General features: G+C 39.1%; 1 protein-coding gene across 2 annotated transcripts; it reads left to right on the top strand.

Moving 5' to 3' along the window:
* Nucleotides 1–252: 252 nt before the first annotated feature.
* Nucleotides 253–24,811, top strand: BEND6 (BEN domain containing 6). Of its 2 annotated transcripts, XM_014891778.2 has the most exons (10): nucleotides 253–414; nucleotides 2,489–2,646; nucleotides 13,450–13,678; nucleotides 13,776–13,921; nucleotides 14,433–14,531; nucleotides 14,889–15,066; nucleotides 16,503–16,720; nucleotides 18,024–18,216; nucleotides 20,038–20,176; nucleotides 22,653–24,811. In XM_014891778.2, exons 3-10 carry the CDS (start codon nucleotides 13,483–13,485, stop codon nucleotides 22,915–22,917), a joined length of 1,434 nt encoding a protein of 477 aa, XP_014747264.2. In that variant the 5' UTR covers nucleotides 253–414; nucleotides 2,489–2,646; nucleotides 13,450–13,482; the 3' UTR covers nucleotides 22,918–24,811. The 2 variants fall into 2 exon arrangements, with proteins under 2 accessions (XP_014747264.2, XP_088018370.1); XM_088162244.1 differs by lacking the exon at nucleotides 14,433–14,531 and having other exon boundaries at nucleotides 275–414.
* The last annotated feature ends 1,232 nt before the right edge of the window (nucleotides 24,812–26,043 follow it).

The following is a 26,043-nucleotide window of genomic DNA, read 5'->3' as shown; positions in this document are numbered from 1 at the left end:
GCGGGAGGCGGCGGCGCGGGGGAGGAGGAGGAGGAGAAGGAGGAGGAGGAGCGGGATGAGATTCAGGCCGTGACTCAGCAGCAGCCGCCGCCGCGGCGATGGTTGCTGTGGGGCTGCCCCTCCGTGCCCGCACGGCTGCCGGGAGCGGGGAGCGCGGCGGGCAGAGCCGGAGCGCCCGCGGACAGCGGCGGGCGGGGCGGGGCCGGGCGCCGCATGGCAGCCGGCGCGGGCACGGCGGGGCGGGGCGGCAGCAGCAGCAGCGGGAGGAGGAGGAGGTGGAGGAGAAAGGAGAAAGGAGAAGGTGCCGCCGGTGTTGGGAGAGAGGAAGGAGCGGTGCATCCCACCACCGAGGGGACTCCGCCAGTGACATCACCGCTGGAGCTGCTGAGAGAGTCGGAAAATGGCTACTGCGAGGTACCAGGGGACCCCCGGGGGAAAAGAGGGGCGCGGGGTGTCGGCAGCAGCGAGCGCCAGCGCAGGTCCATGGGGGAAGAGGAAGGGGGTCTGTGGCGTACCCTGCACCTCAGGCGTCGGTCGAGGCCGGTTTCGTGGCGGCGGAAGGGATTGGGATGAGATAGAACGAAATAATGAGATCCATCCTGACAAGGTGACCAGGGCCCTCGCACCTTCGCGCGGTGCTGCCCCGTGTCCCCGATGCCGGCACGGAGCCGCCGGTGCGGGCGGGACGGGGCAGTGCGTGCGCTGTGCACAGCGGGGCTGCGAGAGCAGCAGCACCTGCGGGGACCCTGGCGCTGCAGGAAACTGCAACCACTGCGCTGCCGCCAATGTCAGCCCCGTGCCCTTCGCTCGCCGCCGGGCCGCAGCTGGTGCAGCATCACAATCCTGCCATGTGCAGGTCGCGAGTGCAGATGATAACAAGACTTCACCTATGTTGCTCTTTCTATCTCTGTAGTTGTCACTGTGATAGTCCAGACTTTCAAATACTGTTTCAGAGGTGTTTGAAAGTTCTGAACTCCCTCACAGACACGCAGAAGAAGAATCACTTGCTGAAAATATAGCCGGGTACCATTTTTACCATGCATTTACTCACGTCACTGGGGAAAAAGGTTCATTCAAGTCAAAACTCGTGCTTTTCATGCATCTTTGATGTCCCCACATAAAACTGAAGAGCATTTCCGAAACTTAATAGAAATAATTAAAATCTCTGTGTCAATATTGGAGAAACATTGAAATGTTGCTGCTTTATATGATTGACATGAAGCTACAGCAAAGCATACATGTAAATTTAAGTTAAATTTAAAATATGCAAGCTGGGAAGACAGAGAAGGAAATGTATCTGTGATATCTTAAATAAGAACCGGAAAAATAATCTCTAGATCAGTAAAATTCATTTATCACTGGGCTAATAACATTGTAAGACTTTACTGTACCCTTAAGGTTATGGAAATCTGTTATCGTTGAAAGATGCTCATCATAGCAGGGGGTGTAAGTAAAAAAAGAAAAAAAAAATTGGTTTTAGGTCTATAATAATTTATTCCAAGAATTTTGTATCATTTCATGCTATACACCAACGGAGTGAGCCAAAATAATCTGTCCTATTACTTTGTAAAATGGAAAGTTGCTACATTGCAGCCATGGATTCAAAGCTTTCCCTCACTGCCTAGAAACTGCCAAATGCTGTAACGTTGTGTTGCATCATGTGGTGCAATATTGAAATCTTTCCTAATACCGCAGTACACTGCAGTAGAATGGTTTTGATGCAGATTACCTGGAGATTATTCAAAGGGTCCTCGTTACCTCACTGAAACATGAAGCAAATTGGTGTGATCCTCCTGGCATCATGCTGCAGTGCCACGCTGCAGGATATTGCAGGAGCAGGAAACTTTTCGACACCTTCAGCTCTGCGCTGATGTATTGTTTCAGAGTGGGATGATGGAGCAAAAGTAGCGCGGCAGTGACTGCACGGTAAATCACGGAGAACTGAGGGGGAAGGGTTCTTCTCACATTGTTCTCGGGTAACAGTGCATAGAAATCATCTGACAGACAAATCTCTAGTGAAAGCTTTATAGTTTAAGGCTTATAGGTTTTCCCTTCTAAGAGTTAGAGCTCATTGGTATCTTGAGGATAATGTTCATCAAAAATGATATAATAAATTTCATGACAGCTGCTCTTTTTTTTTTTTTTCAAATGCAAAAGAGAGTACAGTTTAGTACAAGAAATGCTGACATGCATGATTTTTCAGAGAGCTGCTGCTCCAGGCTTTGAGTCAACTATCTCACATGTATACCAAATTGCTGCTCAGGCTTTCTTTATATTCATTACTGCTCTGTGCTTGTTAAATACTGCAGGGTATGGTAGTGTGGTTAAAATATTTCTTCCATGGTGAATAAAATTTAAATTGCTGAAGTTACTACACATTAAAAATAACCAAATTATATGTGGGTAGATTTTTCCCCAGAAACAGTAATAAAGAGAATTTAAGATAAGTTTTATATGTATCATACTTTTAATCTACGATTCTTTACAGAATGTTTTTTAGGGGACTTTTCCTAAATCTTAAGGATGATAAACAGAGAAGACAAAAGAAATGAAGAGAGAAGGTTAAAATAAAGCCTCTCATCTGAGATTTGACCTCAGAAGGGAAATCCCGGAGGTGAAGGCATTGCAGAGAAGAAGTAAAAGAAGGTAACAAAATCTTGAGACTAACTATGATTATAGGGAGTGGAATGGGAGGGGAGGTCAGAAGCTGTTGAGGAGTGAAATTAAGTGTTTTATAATCTAAGAAAGCAGTTATTGATTCTGCAATAAGTAAGGAGTCTTGCTGCCATTTCAGAGTGCACATAATGTGAGTGCACTTTTGCAGAGTTGTGGGCAGATGTGGGATGTAGGGTCCTGCAGATGCTTGCTTTGATGGGGACCACAGGCAAACACAGCAGTGACAAAGTCACTGGCATAACTGAAGCTTTTGATGGCACTGAGGGAAGCAGCCTTTCACCTGAGCAGTGCTGAGGGATGAGGTGGTGATAATTACTTGGGCAGAGGGATGAAAAAGGAAAGTTCTGCTTCAGAGAACCCACAGAGAAGAGGTGACCAGCAAATGTTTGGAAGTGGAAAGGCACAGGAGGAGGTTTCTGTGGTTACAGTTACTCTTGAATGCAGTTTACCTATTTTCCCAAGTTAAGTGAGGTAGGGAAACAACATGGAAATTGTGTCAAACTGCAGTTTAATGTAAGAGTTGAATAGGGAATGTGCTGTAGCGGCAGCAGCTCTCCTGCAGGGAGACAGGGCAGTGTTGACCTCAAATATTCTTTCAGCCAGTCTCTCATGATAGCCAGTTCTGGCTTAGCAGTCTTGCCCAGCAAGGCTGAAGGAGGAGATCCTTTCTTCCCTTACTTTGTCCTTGCAGAATTGCAGCAGTCCCTGGGCTAGTGCATATTCCTTGATAATTTAAGTGATGTTCAGCCACACGTTTTAAAAGAAACTAAAAATTCTAGCTAGGTTAGGCTGGCAGGCAAAAAAAGTTGCAAAAAGAAAATGTGATGGCATGTTGAGTGGAGAAACCATGTCTGCAGAGGTGTGCTGACCTCCCTCAGTGTGAGCCATGGGATTCAAGGGCATTCCACCTCTCTGCTCCTGCAGACTGAGGCCCTGTGGACCTCGTTGTGCAGCTGTAATATTCCCTGTATCAGTGAGTTGAGTGAGGGAAAAGAAGCCACATGCTCTATCTGGTGATGTGGGCATAAGAATATGAAATTTTGCATGAAATTATTTCAGAAGAGTAGCTGAGTGAGTGAAAGGGTAAGATTATCTCTTTCACTGGTATGTAAGTATGCTTTGAGGATTGTGTTTGTACTAACTAATTATAATTGAGTAAAATATTCTGCCTAAATGACTATTTAACTGGTTAGAAGGGTTCTCTAATCATCTAATACTGTCTAACAAAATATTTGGGTTTTTCATCATCAAATAAGAACCAAGGAAAATACAGTCAAAACCAAAGAGGCAAGCAAAAAAAAATAGAGAAGACATCATAGTATCTGAGTGTTACCAACTTCTTTTGATGAAATAATTGACTTTTCCCCTTGATATTCTACTTACGTGGTGCCATCAGTGCTACCCTAGCAGCTCAAACATAGCATGGGAAATGTTGTTAGAGTTTCTGGTAGATGATTAAACCTTATAAAACACTTTCTTCAGTTTAAAGAATAATAACACTTTCTGGCTTGATATAGGCAACACATTGAAAAGAAATCTGTTATGTGAAATGATATGTTCTAAATTCAGCAAGGTTATTACAAATTTTCGTTCTGCAAAACTTGCTAAATTGTTTACTCCATACAGTGCTTTGTATGGTAAAAAGCGCACTAGCATTAGGTAATTCTCACAATATCTTTGAAATTAGGTAAATGTGTATTATTATTTCAGATTCATTAAAAAGAAAAGGTGAACTATAAATTTAAAACTTGTATGATTTACCCAAGATCTAACTCTGTGATTCCAGTGCTACAGATTAAAGCCTTCCATGGCTGGAACATTTTGCCTTCTGCAGGTGTCATAGGTGACCATGTAAAACCAAATTCTTGTCAGCTTTATATGTGTAGAGGTTATTGTCCTTATTCTGTGGGTTTGTCAGCTCAAATAACTTGTGTATTTAAGTTCCCTCTGGTTATTAGACTGAACATAAATCAAATGGAGAATGAGCCATACAGTTGTACACTCATGGCTTACAGTGTTGCTGGAAAAATGCTAGCAGGAATACTGTGGGCATAAATTGACTTTGTAGACAGAGAGGCTGCTCTTGAGCCTAGATGGAAATATACTGCTGAAGCTCCTATGGCACTTTTTTTTTATTACAGCAGCAGTATGCCCCTTTGTCCTTGGTTGAAATTTGCTCTGTATTCATTTTTGGCAGTGTTTAGAGTAGCAGTTGTCAATCTGTATGTGGCCTTACATCCCAGAGGGAATTGCACTTCATTAGTATTTTAACTATATAATTGAAAATTGTTTAAGGATTGTTTCAGACTGATGAACACTGGTCATTCCACTGTTATAGTACTTTATAAAGTTAGGTTGAACTACATACAGTAAAAAGACATTTAATTTTACAGGAGGGGAAAAATAGCTTTAGTAAGTTTTGAGGGTTTCATCTTTGCAGGGAAGATGTGTTGCTGTCAATTCTTGTAAGTGCGTGGAGAATTACTCTTAGTTGAAGTAATATTCCCTGAAGTAAGAGGACAATATATATATGTCTCTTTTTCTAGTTCATGACCTTTAATAGTAACGCAGATTGTTTTTATCCTCCTACCTACCAAAATGCTGCAAAACCAGAGCAATTGGGGAAGAGCTTTGGAATAAAAGATTAATACACTTTGTGTATTAATCAGGCATGACGTCTCATCTGTGATCATTTACCTAAGACAACCAGCAAAGACATAGAAGTGGGTACAGTAAAGATGCTGCTAAGTTATTAAATACTGACGAAAAATCAACCCTGGAATTTTCTAGCTTCTATTTCACTTCTTTGCTTGTAAGAATTAAAGGGCGAATGCCACCAGCAGTCATTTGGGGTAGAATGTAAGATACAGTTTCTATAAGATGCATCCTCTTATAATCTCTCATATCAGGTTATCAGAGGGTTTGTTTGAATAAGTCCAATTTGAAATTGCGTTAATTGCACATGGAAATTATGTCTAATATTTTTTCAGTCTTTTAGGAAAAGGTTATTTGGCTGCTTGGGCTGTTGCGTGGAGTAAGTGCACAATTACTGCACCTTAGCACAGATTTGCGTGTGGTCAAGCTTTCTCTAATGATCCCATAAACATCTTTAGACAAGATAAGTGATGCATCACTGTTTTTTAATGTTTATAATTTGGGAGCTGTTAAAATGGATTGCATTGGATTACACAAGCCAGGTCATAATGAACATAGCCAAATGTTTGACTTTATAGAGCCATGTTGACTGTTTCTCCTTCCAGGCTACTAATTGTTTCTAAGTATTTGGATATATTAACCTGCATGGAAAGAGCTTTCTTGGGATTATTCAAACTCCTGTAGCATAGGTATTTCATCTACTTCAGTAAATAAGGAGATTTATTTCTTGGTCTGTATATTAATACATTTTGTTGTGCATGGCATTTATGAGCAAGCACATTAAAGTGAGTATTAGTTCTCCATCTGTCAGCTGTGAAAGACATATTTAATAAAGATACTAATGTCATGTAGAATTAAGATAGCTTCCTGCATCCTACTTGGCATCTTGCTACCTTAATGTGAATCTTTCACTGAGTGTGGGATTAAAACACAGTTAAATAAATTTATATGGTTTATAGGCATATGAGATATCTAGGCCCCTATTTAAACTCGGGTAAATCACTGAGGGTCAGAGAACAATGAATTTGTGTTTAGTGCCATTTGAGGTGCCTGGAAGTAGTAACCACCATTGTAAGCCCAGAAAAGGGTCCAAGCCCTGTGTGAAGTCTGTGCCCATCAGAAGAGGCAGCTGGAGGCCTGGCACAATAATTTATGGTACTTAAGATTGCACCATGCATTTATTTTTAGGCCACTGAATTGAACCCTACAGCAGCTGAAAAAAGCTGAACTGCTCTCCAGGAATCTTTAACTGTGTTGAGTAGGGGCTTCACACTTATGACTGCTGGAGCTGCTCAAGGCTGAGACATCTCCAGAAGGATGACAGTTGTGATAAAAAAAACTGTGAGAGATTTGTACTTCTAGAGTAGCAGCTGAAGGCCAAGTAAATAACAGTGGTGATAGACACCTGCTTAGAAAGCCAAATTGACCCCTGCATCTCCAGTGATTACAGCAATAACTTATGACACCTGGTGCACCAGTGACACCTAAATGTAAGCATTTTAATCTAGAACTGAATACTGTACTGAAAACACAGTAATGATGTTAGCTTATCTTGGAATCTATTAAAATGAATGCCATCTTTCACTCATAGTTGAATAAATTATTGGTTAGAACAAAAGTTTAGTACTTCCAGACATACTAAATATACCCACTTAAAAATTATTTATTCAGCCTTTCCTATCACTCAATTTAACAAATAAAATTAATCTTTTGGTGCAAAAATTGCATTTTTTCCAATAGATTTCTTCAAGCTTTTGGTTTAAGCCACAATCCTTCAGAGGATTTTGGCATATTTAGATATCAGTATTATTTAATAGAACTCCTAGGTTACTAAAACGTAGGAAGAGGTTACTGTTGTGAAAAATAAGAATGGCTTCATGAATTCCTTGGGTCACTCAGTAGACTTTAGAATGTAGTACAAGGTTTGCACGAAGTTCTCTGTGTAATCCTGTGAGTTGTAAATGCTGCTGAGGCTTTAAAGTCAAGGAGGCTATCTGGGTAAATAAGGCCAGACCTGCCGCTTTACCATGAATAGCATCACTTCTTAGAAAAGTATCTTAGGTTATTTCACAGTGAGTCACACCAGGATAGTGATCTGCAATGAGGAAGTGACCTCTTGAATATCAGGAATAAAATCATAGAGTAAAATCCTTCCTGTGGAAAATAAATGGGATCATTTGTGTGATAATTTCGGTGCATTTATAGTCTTAAGAGTTGCAGTAGTGTTCTGATACATGCTCCCTCGGATTCCCAGCTGAATTTGGAACACAGTGATACTGATGATTCTGGAAAATCTGTACTCTGTATTTCTCAGCTGAGAGCAGCAGATTTGTGTTTTTGAATCATCTTTTCCCAGAAATGACTAAGATATTGCACTGTAAATCTTTTGAGAAGTTACACACTTTTGTATTCTGACAGCACCTAATTCCACTGAACTAATTAGTAAATCTTACACTGGCTTCAGGTAAAAAAGATTAGAACCTACAACAGGGCATATAACTTATTTAAATATGGTCATGTTTTCCATCATAGACTTGCTATAGGGAATTTTGAGACTTCAGTGCAGCCCAAGTTTTCCATCCACATTGCATTTAATATTCTGAAAGGTTCAATGCAAAATGTCACAGTCTAAATAACACAAACCAAATCTGTCACTATTACTTATCATGCTGAATTGGAAATAAATAGATTTTCAGACCAGTTAAGTTTGGGTTTTGCTTTGTTTTGCTTTTTTTCCCAAGGAAAACAGGAATAATTGAAGGCTGAACTCAGAGGGTAAATAATATACAATATTAGTACATAATAAAATATTAGCTTTATTATGTATTTATTATGTATTGCATTAAGGCTACAGACATTTGGCCTAAAATAAATTCCCTAGCATTCCACCTGGTCCTCAGAAATCAGAGGGGTTGGGTGGAGCTGGGCTTAGCTTCTGTTTAGAACTGATTCAGCATTACCAGCCTTGTTGAGTTCAGTAAGAAATTGCATGATCACAGACTTGCAAATAGTGCAGTTTATCAGTTCAATACTATAGATCTGAGTTCAATAAAAACTTTCACAGTCCAGATTCACAAAAAGTACAGTTTCCTGAAATAACAGGAAATCAGATTCAAGATTGCAGGTGATAGGATTGCAGTAATTACCGTGTATCACTACAGCAGGTGATAGCAACAGAGACCTATTAGTGATATATAGGTAGAAACATAAAAACATTGACAGGTCTTTACAATGCACTGGAGGCACAAAACTCACCTAGAGGCATCCCTTCAGGGGAGGAGGACAGTCCATCAACTAATCCCGAGTAAGCAGAGGTGTTTCCCCCTCTTTTTTTCTTTCTTTGCCCTAAACCACCCCTTCCTTTATGTTGTAGATGGGGTTTTGATGGTTATGATCGTACATGTAAGGCATGTTTTCATTTCTTTTCATTTGAATTCTTAGTATGTAAAAGTTAATATGCAAATAGGCTTAATGAGGGTCTTGATTGTTTTCAGTCAGAATGTACAGTTGACACTAAAGGTAGAATAAACACTTTGATCCTCCTCCACGTGCTGAGATGGCAGTAAAGGCCGTCTGATCTTCACTAGAAATTCTTTGAGTGCATCCTTATCTCCTTAAAGGACCACATTTATAAGAAGGCTGATTGTGCACAGAGGCTGGTAGAGAGGTGCAGGTTTTCTCTTAGGGCTTCTCTGAGACTTCCACTTCACCCAGGCATCGTTCAGTCCTTACACCTTTCTCGAGCTGGGTACAAGATAAGCAGGGGCACATTTCATGTTTTTCTCAATCAGTCTCATCAGTTCTTCACTGACTTTAAGCAACTCTGTAGCGAGCCTGACCATTTACCGTAATTATGAATCTGTGGTGCCGATCCTTGATTTGCTGAAACCAGTGTCAAAGCCCTGTTTTAAGCCAACCGAATCAGACTCGTCAAGTGGGTACTGCAATCTCTCATTGTAAACTTGTAACACTTTGCACAGCGTTTACTGAAAGAAAAGAGAAATAATGATCACAGCATGCCATCTGCCAGTTCTCTGGCTGAATGGAACAGACTATGTCAGACAAAGGGTGAGATATGTCTTTAAGTGACCTTTGTGGATTTTTGACAGCTTGGGATTTCTTGCATGGTTGTGGTTTGGTTTAGTTCTGGCTTTTTGTGTTGCTTAGTAACAATATCATGATTTCAAATTTATAGCATTTGTGCAATATGTGAGGTGTTAACATGTTTGTAAAAATTAAGAGTCCAATTAATGTTTCCTTTGCAGAACTTTAAAATTATATGGCTCCTTCCTTTTTCTTTTTTCCTCTTACAAATAACCTAGAATGGTGAAAAATCATAAATCTGCATTTCAGTACTTCTCAAATCAGTAGTGTTTTCAAATGGAGCATATAGCAGAATTAAGTAACTTGTAAAGTATAAGTGGCTTTCAAAGGTCATATAATTGTCTCTGTGGGTAGTTGCACACAGGGTAATGCCCGTGAATAATGTTTCCTCCAAATGAACCACTGAACAAAGAAATCAGTGTCAGAAATCTTACTTGATGACTTGCAGAACTATGTTAGAAAGATTTAAAACAGAGAACCACATACACTTTAACGGATTTCATATGCCATCCCTTCAGCTCTCTATAGCTTCTGCTGGTCTACTGGAATCTATCCTACTATTCAAAATCCATTCAAAATGAGAAAGAGCTAATACAAGATGGGTTGGACCAGGCCAGCTTCTGTAAAGAGACACACCAACTCTGTAGTCACTGAATAGTGGAGAGAAATAGGCTCTCCCAGACAGTAAGTCATCTTCTGTCTTTTAGACACGTGTCATAGGGTGAGATGAATCACCTCCCCTTCTGCAGTGACTGAGCCAAATGTGGCTAGACAACCTCTCCCTTTTAAGGCAGTAAAAGTTTGGTAAGGTTAATCCCAGTCCCCAAGTTATTTTGCTTGTTTTCTGATGATACATTATATTTTGCCTTTGATTTGTTTGGGCAAATAAGATTTTAGAGAGAAACATCTCCATCAGTCCTGACTTGGACCAGGTTCACATTGATTCCTGTGGGAAGTCAGGGTGAGAAAGCACTGCAGGACTTCTCTTCCAGAAAGTGTTTCAGTATTCCTCTCCCTTATTAGTGACATTTTGTTCTACCTTTCCATTCCCTTTAATCACTGGCTAGAGATGATGCTAGCAGACAGTTAGATGTTACCCCCAGGGCCCATGGATTGTCACAATAAATTCTGTGAAAATACATAGTTTGATTAATGTCTACTGCAGGAGCTGAAGGGGCTGCTCCATAATATAAAAATACGATCAACTACTACACTCTGTTCCTTTTATTTGGCAATATAATTTTTTCATCATTTTACCCATAGCACAAGCAGTTGGGCTTATGTCCAGTAGAGCTGCAGCAGAGAAAAGGGGGCCTGGCCAGTTGCTGTTGCTGCCCCTCAACTGCTTTCCTGCCTTGGTCCCTTCATAAACAGCAGGAACATTCCTTCTCTCAGCATGCTGAGAGAACATGGCAGATGTTAAGGCCCTTAGTGAAATTAGTTTAGCTGCTAGTACACTCTCTGACCACAGGCAAGAATCTTGTCAGCTCAGAACTTTATATATAACGTAGATAAATTTCTGAGCTCTGTGTCCTGCCATGACCATGGTAAAAATTGGCCTTAGCTTAAAGTAGTAGGATGTATTTTCATGAATCCAGGTGTTTGCCTGTCTGTGCGAAATATTTTGTTGTCCATGTGCATCACAGTGTCTACCAGTGGCACCAGGCTGCTCTCATGGGCTCTGAACATCCAGAAGTCTACGTTTCCATTGACCCCCTTAAGTTGTTTAAAAATGTAGACAAGTCTGATACCTTCCAAAAGCTGTTGGTACTGATATGCATGATATTGGCACAGTGTGTACATGACCAGTCCTAGTGCCGTGGGGAATCATCACTTGCCCTGCATGCTGTGAACAGCCTGTGTATTCAGTGTACCTCTGGAAATCCTGGGCTGGCTTGCTAACCCCTGTACGAGTTCAGACCACAACAATGTCCTATGGTTCAGAGAATGTTTGTCTCAATACAGAATGAGAGACAAAAGACAAACTGTTAGAGGACTGCAGGGAAACATTAAAAAATATAGAAGTCAATCAATCAGTTGTTAGACTTAGCATACTGGCAGCTCTAAATTTGCAGAAATTCTATTGCTCTTATGTGGGCTTTTAGGAGGGTAGAGAAGTAGCTCTCAACTGCCAAGGCCAAGGGGAGAAATATCATAGTACTTCTATGTCAAACAACTGGGTGGTGGAGATTGCTGTGCTGGGTTGATCAGAGGCAGAAATTACATCTTTGAGCCAGATGAGAAATGTTAAGCTAAGTGAAATATATATGCTCAAAAGCAATTTGAAACAGGAGGAAGAGAGAGTACTGATGCCCAACTAATTGCATACTCCACCTGTTTCAAATCTCATATTTTGTTGTTCAGACAAGCATGCAGTTCCAGTTTGGACCTTATCTGCCCATAGTGAGGTCAGTGCTGAAACTTTGGGTTCTGTTTTGTCTACATGTCTATTCATTTGAATGACCCCTGTCTGTGGTATGAGGATCCATCCGGTATGGATCAGTACTAAAACGAGGTCTCTGGTGAAAAATGCTAGGCAGAGATACTCAGGCTGCTTCCACTTCCAGATTTTGCATGGGATGGATGTTTTCTGATCTTTAAAGGAAAGTAATGTTAGTTCTTGCAAACACAGTCTCCTTTCTCCAGTGAGGCAATACTTAACAATCCTACTGCTATTACACTGAACACATTCTGCATAAAATCTTGATTTAATACTCCTTTTAGTGGTTATTTCTTATCTATACTGCTTGCCCCACTGTATCAGTAAACAAGTTGACAAGACTGCAGCTGTCTTTTGCAAATTAACAAGTTCACCCCTGTATAGAAAGCCAACTCTGCTGAGGCATAGCATAGACATGTGGAATAGTGGCAAACTGGGCTTCTGCAAACAAACTGACTTACTTCATAGAGCAATGCAGCCAGATATTCTCACTTTGACATAATAGCCCCATGTAATTCTCCTTTTCTAGCTCTGAGTTACCTTTTTGACATCCTCTTCATGAGGCACTAAATTTGCTTCTGACTGATTGAGGCCAAGTCAATCGCAAATCACACTGTCACATCTAAGAATTCATGAGTTTTCAGCTCTGTGAAGTCTTTCACCTTTTTGAATTGACCATATGTTTGCTGGAAAAGAGATTCAGGTTTGAAAATCAGATTCTCTACGTATTGATTTAATAACTGTAAAGTAGAAAATATCTTCTCTGAGTATAATGGCAACACTTAAAAGAATTGATTACATTTCCAGTAGAATTTACACTTTTGTGAAAGGCTATCAGCTTAAGTGGGAAAATAAAACTCAAAGTATGACTTGCTCCCTTCTCCTGGTAGAGGAATTCAGTGTTTTAAAAAGCCCAGAATGGCATGTTGCTTTAAAAGTATTGTTTTATGAAGCAAATTATTTAACTGTATATTTGGGGTTGAGTTCTCCTTGTTGCTGTTATTTCTCATGAAACAGCCCAGCTCTCTTCCAGTCCTTAGCTTGTCATTTCTTTTGTACATCAAGTTTTCCAGTGCCAGGATGTGTCATACCTCACCCCCTCAGTTGTCCTGGGTAGTTCTGGGTTGGTTTTCTGTGGCTGCAATTGTCTTCCTGCCCATGAAATGATAACCATACATCCCACTTAACAGCATGTATAGCTACCACTTCCTTCATTCTAGGGAAAGGTTCTATCACACCTGTATCTTTTAGTCAGAGGCTGGACTAAAAATTTTATTGAGACAAATGTAGTAGTAGTAGAGATCCCAGCCAGACAGAACATAGAAGTAATATGGGAGCCAGGACTCCGTGAGTGAAAGCTGTTTTCTGTGCATAGTTTTGGAGGCAAATGTCTCATGTACAGGTGTTAAACAGACCATCTCCCATCTTTCAAGGGGGATACAACTCAATGCTTGGATAGTTTTCAATTACCAATATCCAGCAAAAGGAGAGTTGTTTGGGGCTTTTTAAAGTGTTCTTGTAACATCCCTGTGGTATGATACAGTAACTTATATTTTTTCTATAATGTCCTTCAGGAAGTGTTTGTGTGACAAGAAAGCCACTTAACAATGAAAAAATTCACGCTGTTTGATTTTGTAAATGATAATTCACTGCAAATTGGAGAGACTTCATGGATACAGGACCTTCCCTGTGATGACAATGAACTAGAAAGACTTCTGAAACCTAATGAGCATGTACTAGTAAACTGGCCTGTGGGAGAAAGAAAGACAGAGAAGCACCTGGTGAAAGTTGTGTACATGAGTGGTGAGTGCAGTTCCAGAACATTTGTCTGAGATGAGCCATGCTTTTAAGGTATAGTTGCCTGATTGTGCTTTGGCCTTTTTCCTTTCCATCATTTCAGATGACCCCCAAGAGCTGGTGGAAATGATGCAAAAGATATTACGAGCAGATGAAATCACAAAAATACAAGTCCTTGGAAAAGGCAAGAGGAAGAGGATAGAAATGATATTCTCAGAAAGTGAGGACAGTGACTTGGATAAAGAAAAGGTGAGTTTTTGTCTTATTGTGCTGTATATTGTTAGGTCCATAAAGGAATGAAATAGACTGTAACTATTGATTTTTCATGATATAATACACAAAAGATCTATAGTAAAGGTAGGAACACAGGCAGCCTTCACATGGTACCTCAGCACAATAACCTGTCAGAGTTATTACTTAGGCCAATGGATTTTGTCCTTTTCTGTGTCAAGAGATGAATGTTATTCAAGGCTTTTATGCTCTGTAGCTCCATTACATTTTCCCCCGTAAGACAGAAATCTAACTAGTGCATAAAAAAGGGAAGGGACCAGATTTTCTGAGGTGTGCCTTGTGCTGAGATCTGCAGTGACAAAACATAGGAAAGGAAAACATAAAAGTTAACAAAGTTACAAATACATTTTTAAAAACTATTAGCCAAGAATGTCAAGCATTTAGTGAATAAAAATTTATGGTATATTATGAAATACTGTAATGAAAGGCTCTATAGGAATGCAAAGGCACTGTTATGCACTTTTTACAGGGGAAGATGATGAAACATATAAAAAGAAAGAAATCATTGCAGGCATCTGCTCCTGCCAACATCCTGAGTCAATTTGAAACATCTTTAATTAACAAACAGGTAAACATCCATTTTCAGCAATTTTAATGTATTAAGCAAAAGCAGTCTGAAAGGTATTTTTTGAGGAAGGCATAGGATTTTTGCCATAGTGAAGTTAACAATTCTAAAAGATTCAGCTTTGTAAAATTGGTGCATAGAGAACAAAGGTACCTAACAGTTACATATTACACTGACCTTTCATATTTAATTTCAATAAGAATACCAATAGCTATGTTTGGTAACAGCTGTTATTAAAATGTACTGAGTCTGTTTATAAACGAGATTTTTTTTATTTAGCCAGATATTTTAATGCTAATTTGGTGCTTTGATTTTATGTTGTTGCTCTAGATATCACAGTTGTTTGGGGTTTTTTTTCAGAGAGAACCATATTCAGGAAGCAACTTTCTATATAGTGAAAGTAGCAGTGATGATGAAGAGCCTTTATTTCAACTCTCCAAGGTAGAACTATGTGCCAAAATTAAAAGTCTCAAGAGGAAGCTGACAGATACCATGAGAGAAAACTGCCGCCTCAGGCAGTCCCTGGTGATGCTTCAAGGTAAAGTTGGGAGTATTTTGATGAAGAGGAAAGCCTGAAGGTCAGGAAAAGCTTGATTTATAAGAGGCCATTTGGATGGGAATTATGGATGCTCAAGCACCTGACATGATCAAGGCCTACCATTAGCATCAAAGTCTGTGATACATGGCAGCATTTAATTCCAGCAGCACTTACTGTCTTACACAGAGGCAATCATAGAGTTAGAAATAAGAAAAATCTGTCTAAATCCTGTCAGTTGTTCCCAAGAGAACCCTTCTGTATGCTGTGTAACCATTGGCTAAGCCCAACTACTTCTCTGACCAGTCCAACCAACCTTATTTACTAGCACTCTTTCTTGATCAATTGATATTTCATTTATTCTGAAATTACTTAATTTCTAATTACTTTGGTGATTCCTCATTACTCAGATTACCTGAAACGAATCTGAGTTAGTTTCAGATGCACCAAATTTAATTCTTTCCCAGAGATGAAATATTTTGTTCCTCTGTAAATGAATCCTTCATCTCTTAGTGGTCATCTTTGATACACCTCTCACTTTTCCCTGTCCCTTGCTCTGAGGCAGCCAAAACTGAATCCAAAATTTCAAACCGTTAGTGAATGAATAAGGTTTAAAGATGATTTACTTCTTCCCTTGCCAGCTACACCATACCATCCCTTGACAGTCTGGTATCTGTTTGGGGGTTTTTTTGTCAGATGATTTTGCAATTGTTTACCATTTTCATTTCCCACCTAACTTCATTTCTTATGTTATTCATCTTGGTTTGAATCATTCATCTCCACCTTTTAAAATATTATTTGTAAACATTTTCTTAGTGTCTGACAACTTTTCTCACACATATAAGTCAATTTGCCTTGCATCCTGAGCAATTATCTTAGTCTTTACAGTGTTTTCTGTAATTTAGTGATTTTGTATCTTGCTGATATGTCTCCTCTTGCATCCTTTTTGTGATACATTGATTCTTCTTAATGGATGCAATAAAAGTTTATGTTTGAAAATATTACTTTGAGGGAAGGTTATTTAAAACATATTCTCTATAGATTAAAAAAGGGGAAAGCTTCTGCAGTCTGTGTAACTTCTTTGAAGGAAAAAAAATCAGACATCACTTAGCCCATATTCAATAGCTTTACGGACTTGTAGAGATATTGAGATTGTAAAAAGAAAAAAAAAGAAACAGTCTGTTTTGTGCCATGATGGGCGTAAATAACTCTTCTTAGCCTTGCACTGAACTGAGGCCAGATCTTCATGGGTGAGGACAGTAGAATGGCAGGAAAGCTTTTGAGAGAGGAGGAAAAAAGTATATTGAAATGTCCTTGCTGACTACTTTGAGTCTTTCACATTATGACAGGAATCTAATTGCAAAAATATCCCTGCTTATGTAATTGGAGTCTGAAAGCTTCAATTACTATTTTATCCCTCACTTTTCATTTGATTTCAGTGTTGCCACAGGCAGTCACTCATTTTGAGGAGCTGGTAGGAATGGCTGAAGCACTGCTCAAAGGGGGAGTGACGTCATCTACGTCCAGTCTGCATCCACATGCTGTTTGGAAGGCAACTCACAATCCATTAGCAGATTCCTATGCAGCTATGCATAGTAACTCCAGCTCACCAGTAACTTTGAATGTGGAAGATGAGGAGCAACAGACTGAAAAACAGGTCAGTTAAAAGGCAATTTCAGGCATAAATATTTATGCAGTATAAAGTTTACTGCTATAGCATAATATAAAAAATAACCATCAGTAAAATAATTTGTCATCATTGCATTGATAACATGACTAATGAGCTCCTTTTGTGCAGAATGCTCTTTCTATAAGAAGCACAAGCTTTTATTCAGTGTCTTGTATACTTTCAAATTCACTTTAATTTCGTAGACCTTGCATATCTGTGACTGAGGGCAGAATGTGGATACATGAAGAAAATACCAAGATCCAGGAATAACTTCCAGTCTAATTGTTTGGATGCCAAAGGAGAATGATAGTATTTCAAAGATAATCTAAGAAGAATACCAGCAGTCTGTTCAAACTGTTAATTTTTGCTAATTGGAGCGTGCTATGTTTCTTCTCCTATTCTAGACACTAGCTATCAATTAAGTAAAAATACATGTATACAGAGATACTGAGTAAAGAAATTCCTTTATTCTCTGAAATTATAAAAGAACATGATTGAGAAATCTAAGGCACAGAGGCTGTAAAAGAAAAAAAATGAAGGCACAACCAAAAGAATGATTTTAGCATCTGCATTCACAATTTACATAAACATTATTATGCATTGAGTCATGCTAATCCATGCAAATCATTATTGTGTGTTGTCATGGAGTGCTAAAATCCAAATAAGTCTGTTAAGAATTATCGTGGTATGTTTTGACTGCATATTGCAAACCACAGAATTTGACCTAACATCTTCAAAGAAATAAAAAGACCTAATTTTCTGAGCAACCTGCCTATTAGGAGAGTTCAAATTCTTAGGCTGTACGACTGCTGCGTGCAGAAGCCACTCTCAAAGCCCAGGACCAGATGTCACAGTTCTTAGGGTATGTCTGCTCACAGGCAGGAATATTTGGTTGGGCACAGTGCCATGCTACCAAGGCAGTACAGAAACCATGCCAGAACTGGACCACAGCCAGCCTGCATGGAGTGCAAGCAGAAGGATTTTGCTATGTCTGAACATGTCCTGTCTCCACTAGTGAGTAATAAGGATTGCCTGGTGAAGGGTTTGCTAGAATGCATGGGGTAGATAGTCTGCCCCACACTTCCTTCTGGAAAACAATCAAGCTATGTGTATAGTCCCAAACACTGAGCAGTATGCAAGTGTGTTGTTCCCTCAAGCACACCATTTGCAGAGATTACTTTTGAAATTATTGTTTAAAAATAGAAAATGAAAAAGATATTTCAGTGGTTATACTATGTAATATATCTAGAAAACCGCAATAGTTATGCCTATGACCAATTTTGTTTTCCAGTTCAAGATCGAAAAGTGGCAGATTGCACTTTGTAACAAGAGCAAACCTCAAAAATTTATAAACGACTTGATGCAAGCACTTTATACACATGAATACATGGCTACACACAGCCTGACAGGTGCAAAGTCTTCCTCTTCAAAGGATAAAGCGGCAAAACCAGCTATGAATCAGAATGAAGTTCAGGAAATCATAGGTGATGACTTGTTAAAGTTACTCAATGTGGCTCTGACTTGACAAGGGGCTTTCTCGGAGGGAGGGACTGTCATGCTTAACAGCTGGTCTACTCAGGTGATGAGCTGCTTCCCATTTCTTTCTTCAGCTACCTGCTTTTTTAAACCATCTGTTAAAAATACTGCCAATGAAATGCTAAGTAGTAGTATTTCTATTGTGCGAATTCTGTGGGTTTTATTCAAGTGACTGCTCAGGCACAGTGATATTATAAATTTTTTTAGCCCTTGCAAGGTTAACCTGCAACAGTCAAACTTAGAGAACAATGATAACAGATAAGGGAAGGCAAAAAGAGGACACGCTTGGATCAAATTTTAAATTATGTCTGCGGTGTTCTGAAGTTTAGTGGATGTTATGAATTCTGACATTTTAAATAGTGCTAGAGGCAAAATGAGACTGTATAGAAGACAGAAATAGTGATCAGAGAAGCAAACAAAATTTGATTTATGCTGAGGTTTACTGCATAAAATATGTGGTGCATAGGACAGAAAATAATTTCAGATGGAAGTATCAGCTTTAAAGAAAACAGTGAGCATATGAAGCAAAATTTTAATTGGATTCATACCTATAACTAAATACTAGAACAATACAGCCTTAATTACAGTAATTCCTCCCCCACTGCCATTTTCTTGGACTTCTGCAGTTCTCTTGGTTCCCTTTCCAGCTTAGCTCCAGTTCCTGTACCTTAGTACAGTTTTGTTGAAGTTAGCCAGCAGTTTCAAAAGTTATCACTTGCAAAAACCATTTTTCCTTAAGTACCTTGTTTGAAAAAAAGGCCCGAAGTCAAGAGAGATAAAAGGAAAGAGTGTGGAGGATGGTAAAAATATATTTAGAGGCAGTAAGATGAGACAATTTCAGAACAACTTTTGAGAAAAATGAAAAATACTTAATGGGATGAGAAAAAAGGTTGGACTCAATCATAATGGTGTTTCTCAATCTAAATTATTTTATGATTCTAAATCCTACTAGGGCCTAGGCAAAACTGAAAAGGGAAGCAGAGAAGGTAATCAGGACAATACAGCATGTTGTGGAGAATTCAGTGACAAAGCCTATAAAGAAATCAAAGAACTTTGTTAAGGTTGAAGAGAATACTCTGGAATTTAAACAGAAAAGTGTCAACATACAAGAGAAAAAGAAAAATTAGAAGGAAGCTTGGGAGTTCTAGGACTGTAGAAAATTACTTAGTTGATCAGATTATTTAAAGAAGATGGAAATTGTAGGGCTTCAAAATAAAATTAAATGAAAGGGCAGGGAAATCAAGGGGAGGGAAGATGATGAAAAAGAAGGCAGCAGGAATCATATCCCTCATGTTGAGTCCTGTTACTATTGCATTCAAAAAATGTAGCCAGGCAAAACAGAAGGGAAATTTTTAGAAAAAGTGACATCACCTGCAAATGAAAATTAAAGAGGAAAAAAAAAAGTACGATTCAGACTCCTAAGGACTGATGAGGATAGGAAAAGGACTCTGATCAAGACCAGAACATAAGGACGGAGGATTAGCATGCACAAATCACTCACTACAGAAGCCCTTGTGGCCCTGGAGATCCTTTTGGGTCTGCCAAGGGAAGGCACAGCAATGTGGAAGGTGCAAAGTAAAACAGGAGCTGGCATGTGTAAAATCTATGAAGGAGTTTGTAAAGATAGTGAAGTAACTAGAGTGAAAGCTGAAGTAGCTGGAACTTTAAAAGATGCAAGAAATATATTTTATATCATACATCTCTTGTTTCCCTGCTTTGGAGGCTATATATATATATATATATATATATATAATCTCCTTATTTTTCAGGAATCACGAAACAGTTGTTTCCAAACACAGATGATGCTTTAATTAGGCGAATGATGGGACAAAAACTGAACAACTGCACCAAGAAGCCAATTTTAAGCAAAGATCTTAACTCAGGTGCTTTTCAGAAACATAGCTTTTGGTAAGTCAAATACAAAAATTCATGCACTGTGTAATTCTGCGTATTACTTCATAGTAATAAAATCTAAAAGCAGTCTTAAAATTCAGATAACAATACATATTTACCTATTTGGTATATGCACTACCAAGCCAGTAAATATTTCCATAACCTTGTACAAAAAGTATGCAATACAGAAGCAGTCCAGCTTAACATTACTGCACAAAAATAGTTATTGGTTCTAGACAAAGCAGCACTATTAGGGAAAACAGAAGTAAACACATGGAGCTGCTTTCCTCAATATGTCTATTTTAGATTTGCCATTATTTACCTTTCTGGTTATTCTCTGGCTCATCAGAGACCAGACAATTCTATTTTCATGTCACCTGTTGTACCCCAATTAACCCACAAGTGAATATAAGGAAAATCACACCTCTTTGGTATATATTTATAAGAGTACTGTAGGAGAGCTAAACTGACAATCATTTACTGCCAAAAGAGTCTAAATTATTGGGTCAGAGGAATTAGTAAACAACATCTTAGCTATTATGGGCATTTTTGCCTTGTGAATGAAGGTAATATAAAATTGCCGAACTCATGGCTACGGTTGGTGAAGTCAGCTATTTGCACAGTACAGTTTCCACATACACCAGATCTACATATGACAGAATGGTGAAGCTGGAAGGGACCTCTGTAGGTTGGCTGGTCCAGCCCCTGCTGCTCCAAGCAGCAAGGGTCACTCAGAGCAGGTTGCTCAGAACCATGTGCAGTTTGGTTGAGTAGCTGCAGAGGCAGAGACTCCACCACCCCTCTAGGCACCCTGTGCCACTGCTCTGCCACCCTCACGGTGTTTCCTGATGCTCACACCTCCTGTGTTTCTCTGTGCTCTGCCCATTGCCTCTGGTTCTGCCACTGGGCCCCACTGAGAAGAGCCTCCATCTACTTTACAGTCTCCCATCAGACATTAGTGCACACAGATAAGATCAGCATGAGCCTTCTTGAGGCTAAACAGGCCCAGCTGCCTCAGCCTCTCCTCAAGAACTCGATAAGAAATGAGCAAGAAACAGGACAAGAGATTAAAATAGGGTGACAGGCAAAAGAGATTTGTCCTTACTTAGACTTTCTATACTGAAGTAATGTTTTTCTTCCTGGTTCCAAATTTGCAACCGTAAGACACTTCATAAGAAAAAAAACCACAAAAATCAACACAACAAAACAAAAAAACCCCAACAACAACAAATAAGAAGCACCCCAAGATATTTGACTATGTTATGATACAAATGTTTGAAAAGTAGTAGTGCTTTGCATTTAAAATTCATTTCTAAGCCATTGGGTAGTACTCCATACCCACCAGTGGTCTGTGAATTATTACTTCAGAAATACTTACAGAACGTCTGTTAGGAAAATCCACATACAAAAGATTTTCCATCTGGAAACAATAAACAAATGTACCAGCCTGGCAAAAATAAAGTTTACTGTGTTAATGCTTTTCTCCTAGAGAAGACTTAATAAATCAAAGGTCCTGTGTATTTGTAACATACAGTATGCAATGATTCACTGCAGTATTTTTCCTTGTCCTTAACACAGGCATGAAAAATAATAACACAAAACCACACATTTTTATCTTCTTTGAAAGTAATAAAACCTTAAATATTTTAAATCTTTATCTTCATCAGATGGATCCACAAATTTTGTTAATTCCTGAGTCTTCTAATGTACTCAGTATTCCTGAAGCCTCGATAGGAAGACCTTGACTATACTAAAACAATTCTGGGTTGTTATTTAATACTGCCTATAGACCTTCCAATTTAAACTCAATATTTTAAAAATGCCCTCATGTCTGTTATTGATCAGTGTTTATGCAAAATCCAGCCCAACATCTATTGTAACCAATTCAGATATTACCTGAATAGTGTCTTTTGAACTGATGCATTTATAATGGTTTTTTTTGCATCTGTTAAGAATTACCTCATTGTCAAAGCAGTTAAGCACCACATAAGTAATCAAGATAACTTGGTGATTCCTTTAACTCAGATGACACACATTCTCTGTAAGAAAAGTAAGACAATTTAAAAGTGCTCACAATCTCACTGTTACTCCTTCAGTCCACCTACCAGCAATGAAGTAGAGAGGGGTAGAGAAAATTCTGTTGTGCAGTACCTTTAGTAACCACCTATCCACAAAAGTTACTAACTTTAAAAACTGGTGACGCTGCAGCTTTTATTTCCTCCCTTGCTGCTGTTTCTTCCTTACCCATCTCTTCCACCTTTTCCCAGAGTAGAATTATGACTCAAGAGAAAAAATTTGGACTCCCATGAGACAGACAAGTTTCCATCTCAGATCCATGAAGCTGGGGTGAAACAAGGAAAAGGGCAATGTGACAGTGAAGAAAACTATTTAACTAGCTAATAAACAAACTCTGCAGCTTGGAAACTAAGAATAGTACTAATTGCACATTTAGTGTTAATATCTCAAACTTAGTTATAAATTGTCTCAACAGTGGTTCAACAGCTGCTCCTCAGGGCATCCACTCTTCGGCTGCTCCTCCTTGTACACAAGACCAGCAGGATGATGATTCACCAGCTGCTAGAGCACAACTTCAGCAAAGTGACAGCTGCCTGGCTCCTCCAGCTCCCACCCTCGAAGGTCAGCAGGAGTGTCCCAAACCCACTTCTAAGGCAGAGTCTCAACTCGCCAGCAGCTCACCAGCGCCCTCTCCCAACCAGGGTTGTGGACAGGATCTCAGGAATTCAGACAAGGAATAACAGAACGTGTTTCATTCCAGCTCACATGCTCAACGGAGATTAAGAAGCAGTATAAAACAAAAAATAAATAATATCTAAATTGTACTAGATATATGGCAGTGTCCAACAGTGGACAGAGATAGAAGCCTGAGAACTTTTTTCTCAAACAGATGAAAATCCCTTAGTCTAGAAAAAAAATGAAGGCATATTAATATCTTTGGATTTAAGATGTTATAAGATATATGCATGTTATGCAGTAATTAAAACTTGTAAGGAAGAATATGAGTAGAGTTCCCCTTAGTTAGAAAAAAACATTATTTAAAGTAATACCAAAATATTATCTATGAAGAACCATAATTCCCCTTGCTTTCACCTTGAGAGCTGAGCGAAAACTGCTTAACCATTCACAGAAAGCTATTGTATAATAATGCAAAAAAAATAGTGATATGGAGAGAAAATAGAAAAATCTGCTAGTGAAACGAAGACTGTGGCCAACACAGGAGTAGAAAGCACAGGGCCACATGAGCAGAGAAGAAGAAATAAAATAGATGTTTAAGGCTGCTACTAACTTGGAAAACAAAAAAAATCTTTCTTACGGCAATGAAACTACAACTTTCAAGATATGCACAGGAAAGAAGCAGTTATTTTTTAACCTCTCAAAATAGGAAAGGCAATGAAAGAAGCCATGTTCCTTTGTAGCTTAGGGAAGAGTCCTCCAGGAGAGTCTGTCTAGTTATGGAAGCCATTCTCTTACAAGGATTCTGCTGCTGGTACTCTGCTGGTTCGGCAGCTCTTACTCTCTTCTTCCCTGACCATCAGGTCCATAGGATAAGTGTGCCTGGTCCCTTCAGTTAGGAAATAGAAGACACTTCAGCAGAAGCTACTGGTAAAGGGCAGAGTTGTCAGCTTCTACTCCCTGTGTTTTGATTTTGGTATGCTACCCCTTGGCTAGAGAAAGGGTGGACAGGCAGAATATTCCTCACGGGACTAAAACCAGAAAAATCCCAGTATCTGGGCAGTTCCCCTTGATATCTGATGCCAGTTCTTCCAGGAAGCAGCTGGCAGTCACACAAATCCTATAAGAGCCTAAGGAAGGAGGAGGAGGAGTGGAAGGTACAGGTTCCCCAGGGCAGTGGTCACCAAGCCTGCTAGAGTTCAAGAAGTGTTTGGACAGTGCTCTAGGGCACATGGTGACTCTTGGGGTGTCCTGTGCAGGGTCAGGAGTTGGACTCGATGATCCAAATGGGTCCCTTCCAACTCAGCATATTCTATGGTTACGTGATTTTTGTTTTCCTTGCTGACTGATTTCAGGTTTACAGTGTGCTGGCATGGGAAGAAGAGAATGCTTGGGACTATAGCTTTCCTGTTTGAGTGTACTTCTCACAGAACTGAGAGTACTATTAGCTGAATCTATTTCAAACATGGCAAACTAACAAATCAGATTGGAGAAATGAAATTAAGTTGAAGAAATCTAGCTTGAATTATGGAGGATTTCAGGATATCTGAATTACAGAAATAAATTACAAATAATAGAGTGAACACTGAAAAAAAATCTGAAGATAAGGTTATCAGCCAAATACTGCTGAAGGGAAGTGCTGCAAGTCTAACTGTTCTAGAACAAGGCACTGTGGAGAAGACTTTTTTGTGGGCTGGGGTACAAATTGATTTGCTATCCTTTTTCATCTCTCACCCTACAATTCCTTGTAGATCGGATCAGGATGAAAGCAGGTATGAAATATGTTAGTTCTATCTCATGCTATTAACTACCATCTATAAAATGTAACAGAAGGATGTTTACTATTATGTAAATTTTGTATATGTAATTGTATGTACAGCATATATATTAATTTATATAGTTAATCATATTTTTGAAGTGACTTTCTATCAAATAAAATGAAACATTACTATGTCTTAATACTGTTTTATTGTCCTCACTGTCTAATGGGTCTTTTCTTACATCAGCCTTTGTGGAAACACTCTTAACATACAAAGTTGGGTTTTTCTCTCACTCGTTTTTTGAGTTTTTTTCTTTCTCTTTAATAACTGTTCTGAAGCCAGCTTCTGTAAAGATTGTCATTTTACCTGGCCCACCTCAAGGGCATTCTAACCTTAAAGCTGTCACAGCTGATGTTGCACAGCTGCAGCTGTTCTGCCCTCGGGGAGGCAGACAGAGCCTGGGGCTGGTGCAGCGCTGCAGACCCCGTTGTACTTCGCGCTTCTCTACTCTGCCGGCTTGGTAAGTCGTCAAAGGAAAACCAGTGGGGCTGGCAGCTCGCAGCAAAAAGTATGGGAGGAGTTTCATGGTAGGGTGGAGGTCCTGCTCCCAGGCATGGGCCAGGGAGATAGATGGGTATTCTGGAGAAGAGGAACAACAAAATGGAAGGAGATATTTTAATGTTTTAATAAAGGATAAAAAGTGAGAGAGCTGCAAATAGACTGTTCCTTTCTCTTACTAAATTATAGAAACAATGTTATCCCACTGGGTGAAAGCAGATAAATAGCTGTACACAGATATACCATTAACAAAAAAAGGGCCGTATCTCTTGCAGTATGACCAGAAAGGTACCAAATACAACTGTTTTTACCCTGACAAACTCTGAGAACACAAAATTGAAAACTAGATAATCACAGATTAGAAACTTCAGAAGTAAGAGAAAGGGATATCAGATTAGCATAATGCTGCTTCTCCCAAAATCTGCATGAAAGTAAAAATAAATTGGTTATATGTAAATGTGTGGTGTTTCAAAGTGGAAAATTCTGATATGAGCAACAGAGAGCACATTATTTGCAGTCCTCAGAAAGGGAGAAGACTGATGGCTGCTACAGAAGCTGTAGTAGCATTAGACTGTACAGCATTTAGTAACTGGACATTTACTACTGAAAAGGTAAGCAATACTAAAACTAATAATTTGAACTATTTACTTATATTATTGCATATTAGATTGAATTGAATGGAAAAAGATTTGGTAACTATTTATCATGAAGTGCTCAGAACAGTACTAGTTTTTTAAGGTGGGAAGAATATTGAGATATATGAAAATAAGGATAAAAATCTTAAGTATAAAAAGAAAAATATACTGTTGAATAAATCAGGGAGTTTAACACATGTCAATTTCATGTCCCATGTTATTATGGCATATAGAGAGG

The sequence above is a fragment of the Sturnus vulgaris genome, chromosome 3, assembly GCF_052056855.1.
Source record: "Sturnus vulgaris isolate bStuVul1 chromosome 3, bStuVul1.hap1, whole genome shotgun sequence".
Taxonomy (NCBI): Eukaryota; Metazoa; Chordata; class Aves; order Passeriformes; family Sturnidae; genus Sturnus; species Sturnus vulgaris.
The sequence above is the reverse complement of the archived record's forward strand: the minus strand, read 5'-3'. Positions and strand labels throughout refer to the sequence as shown.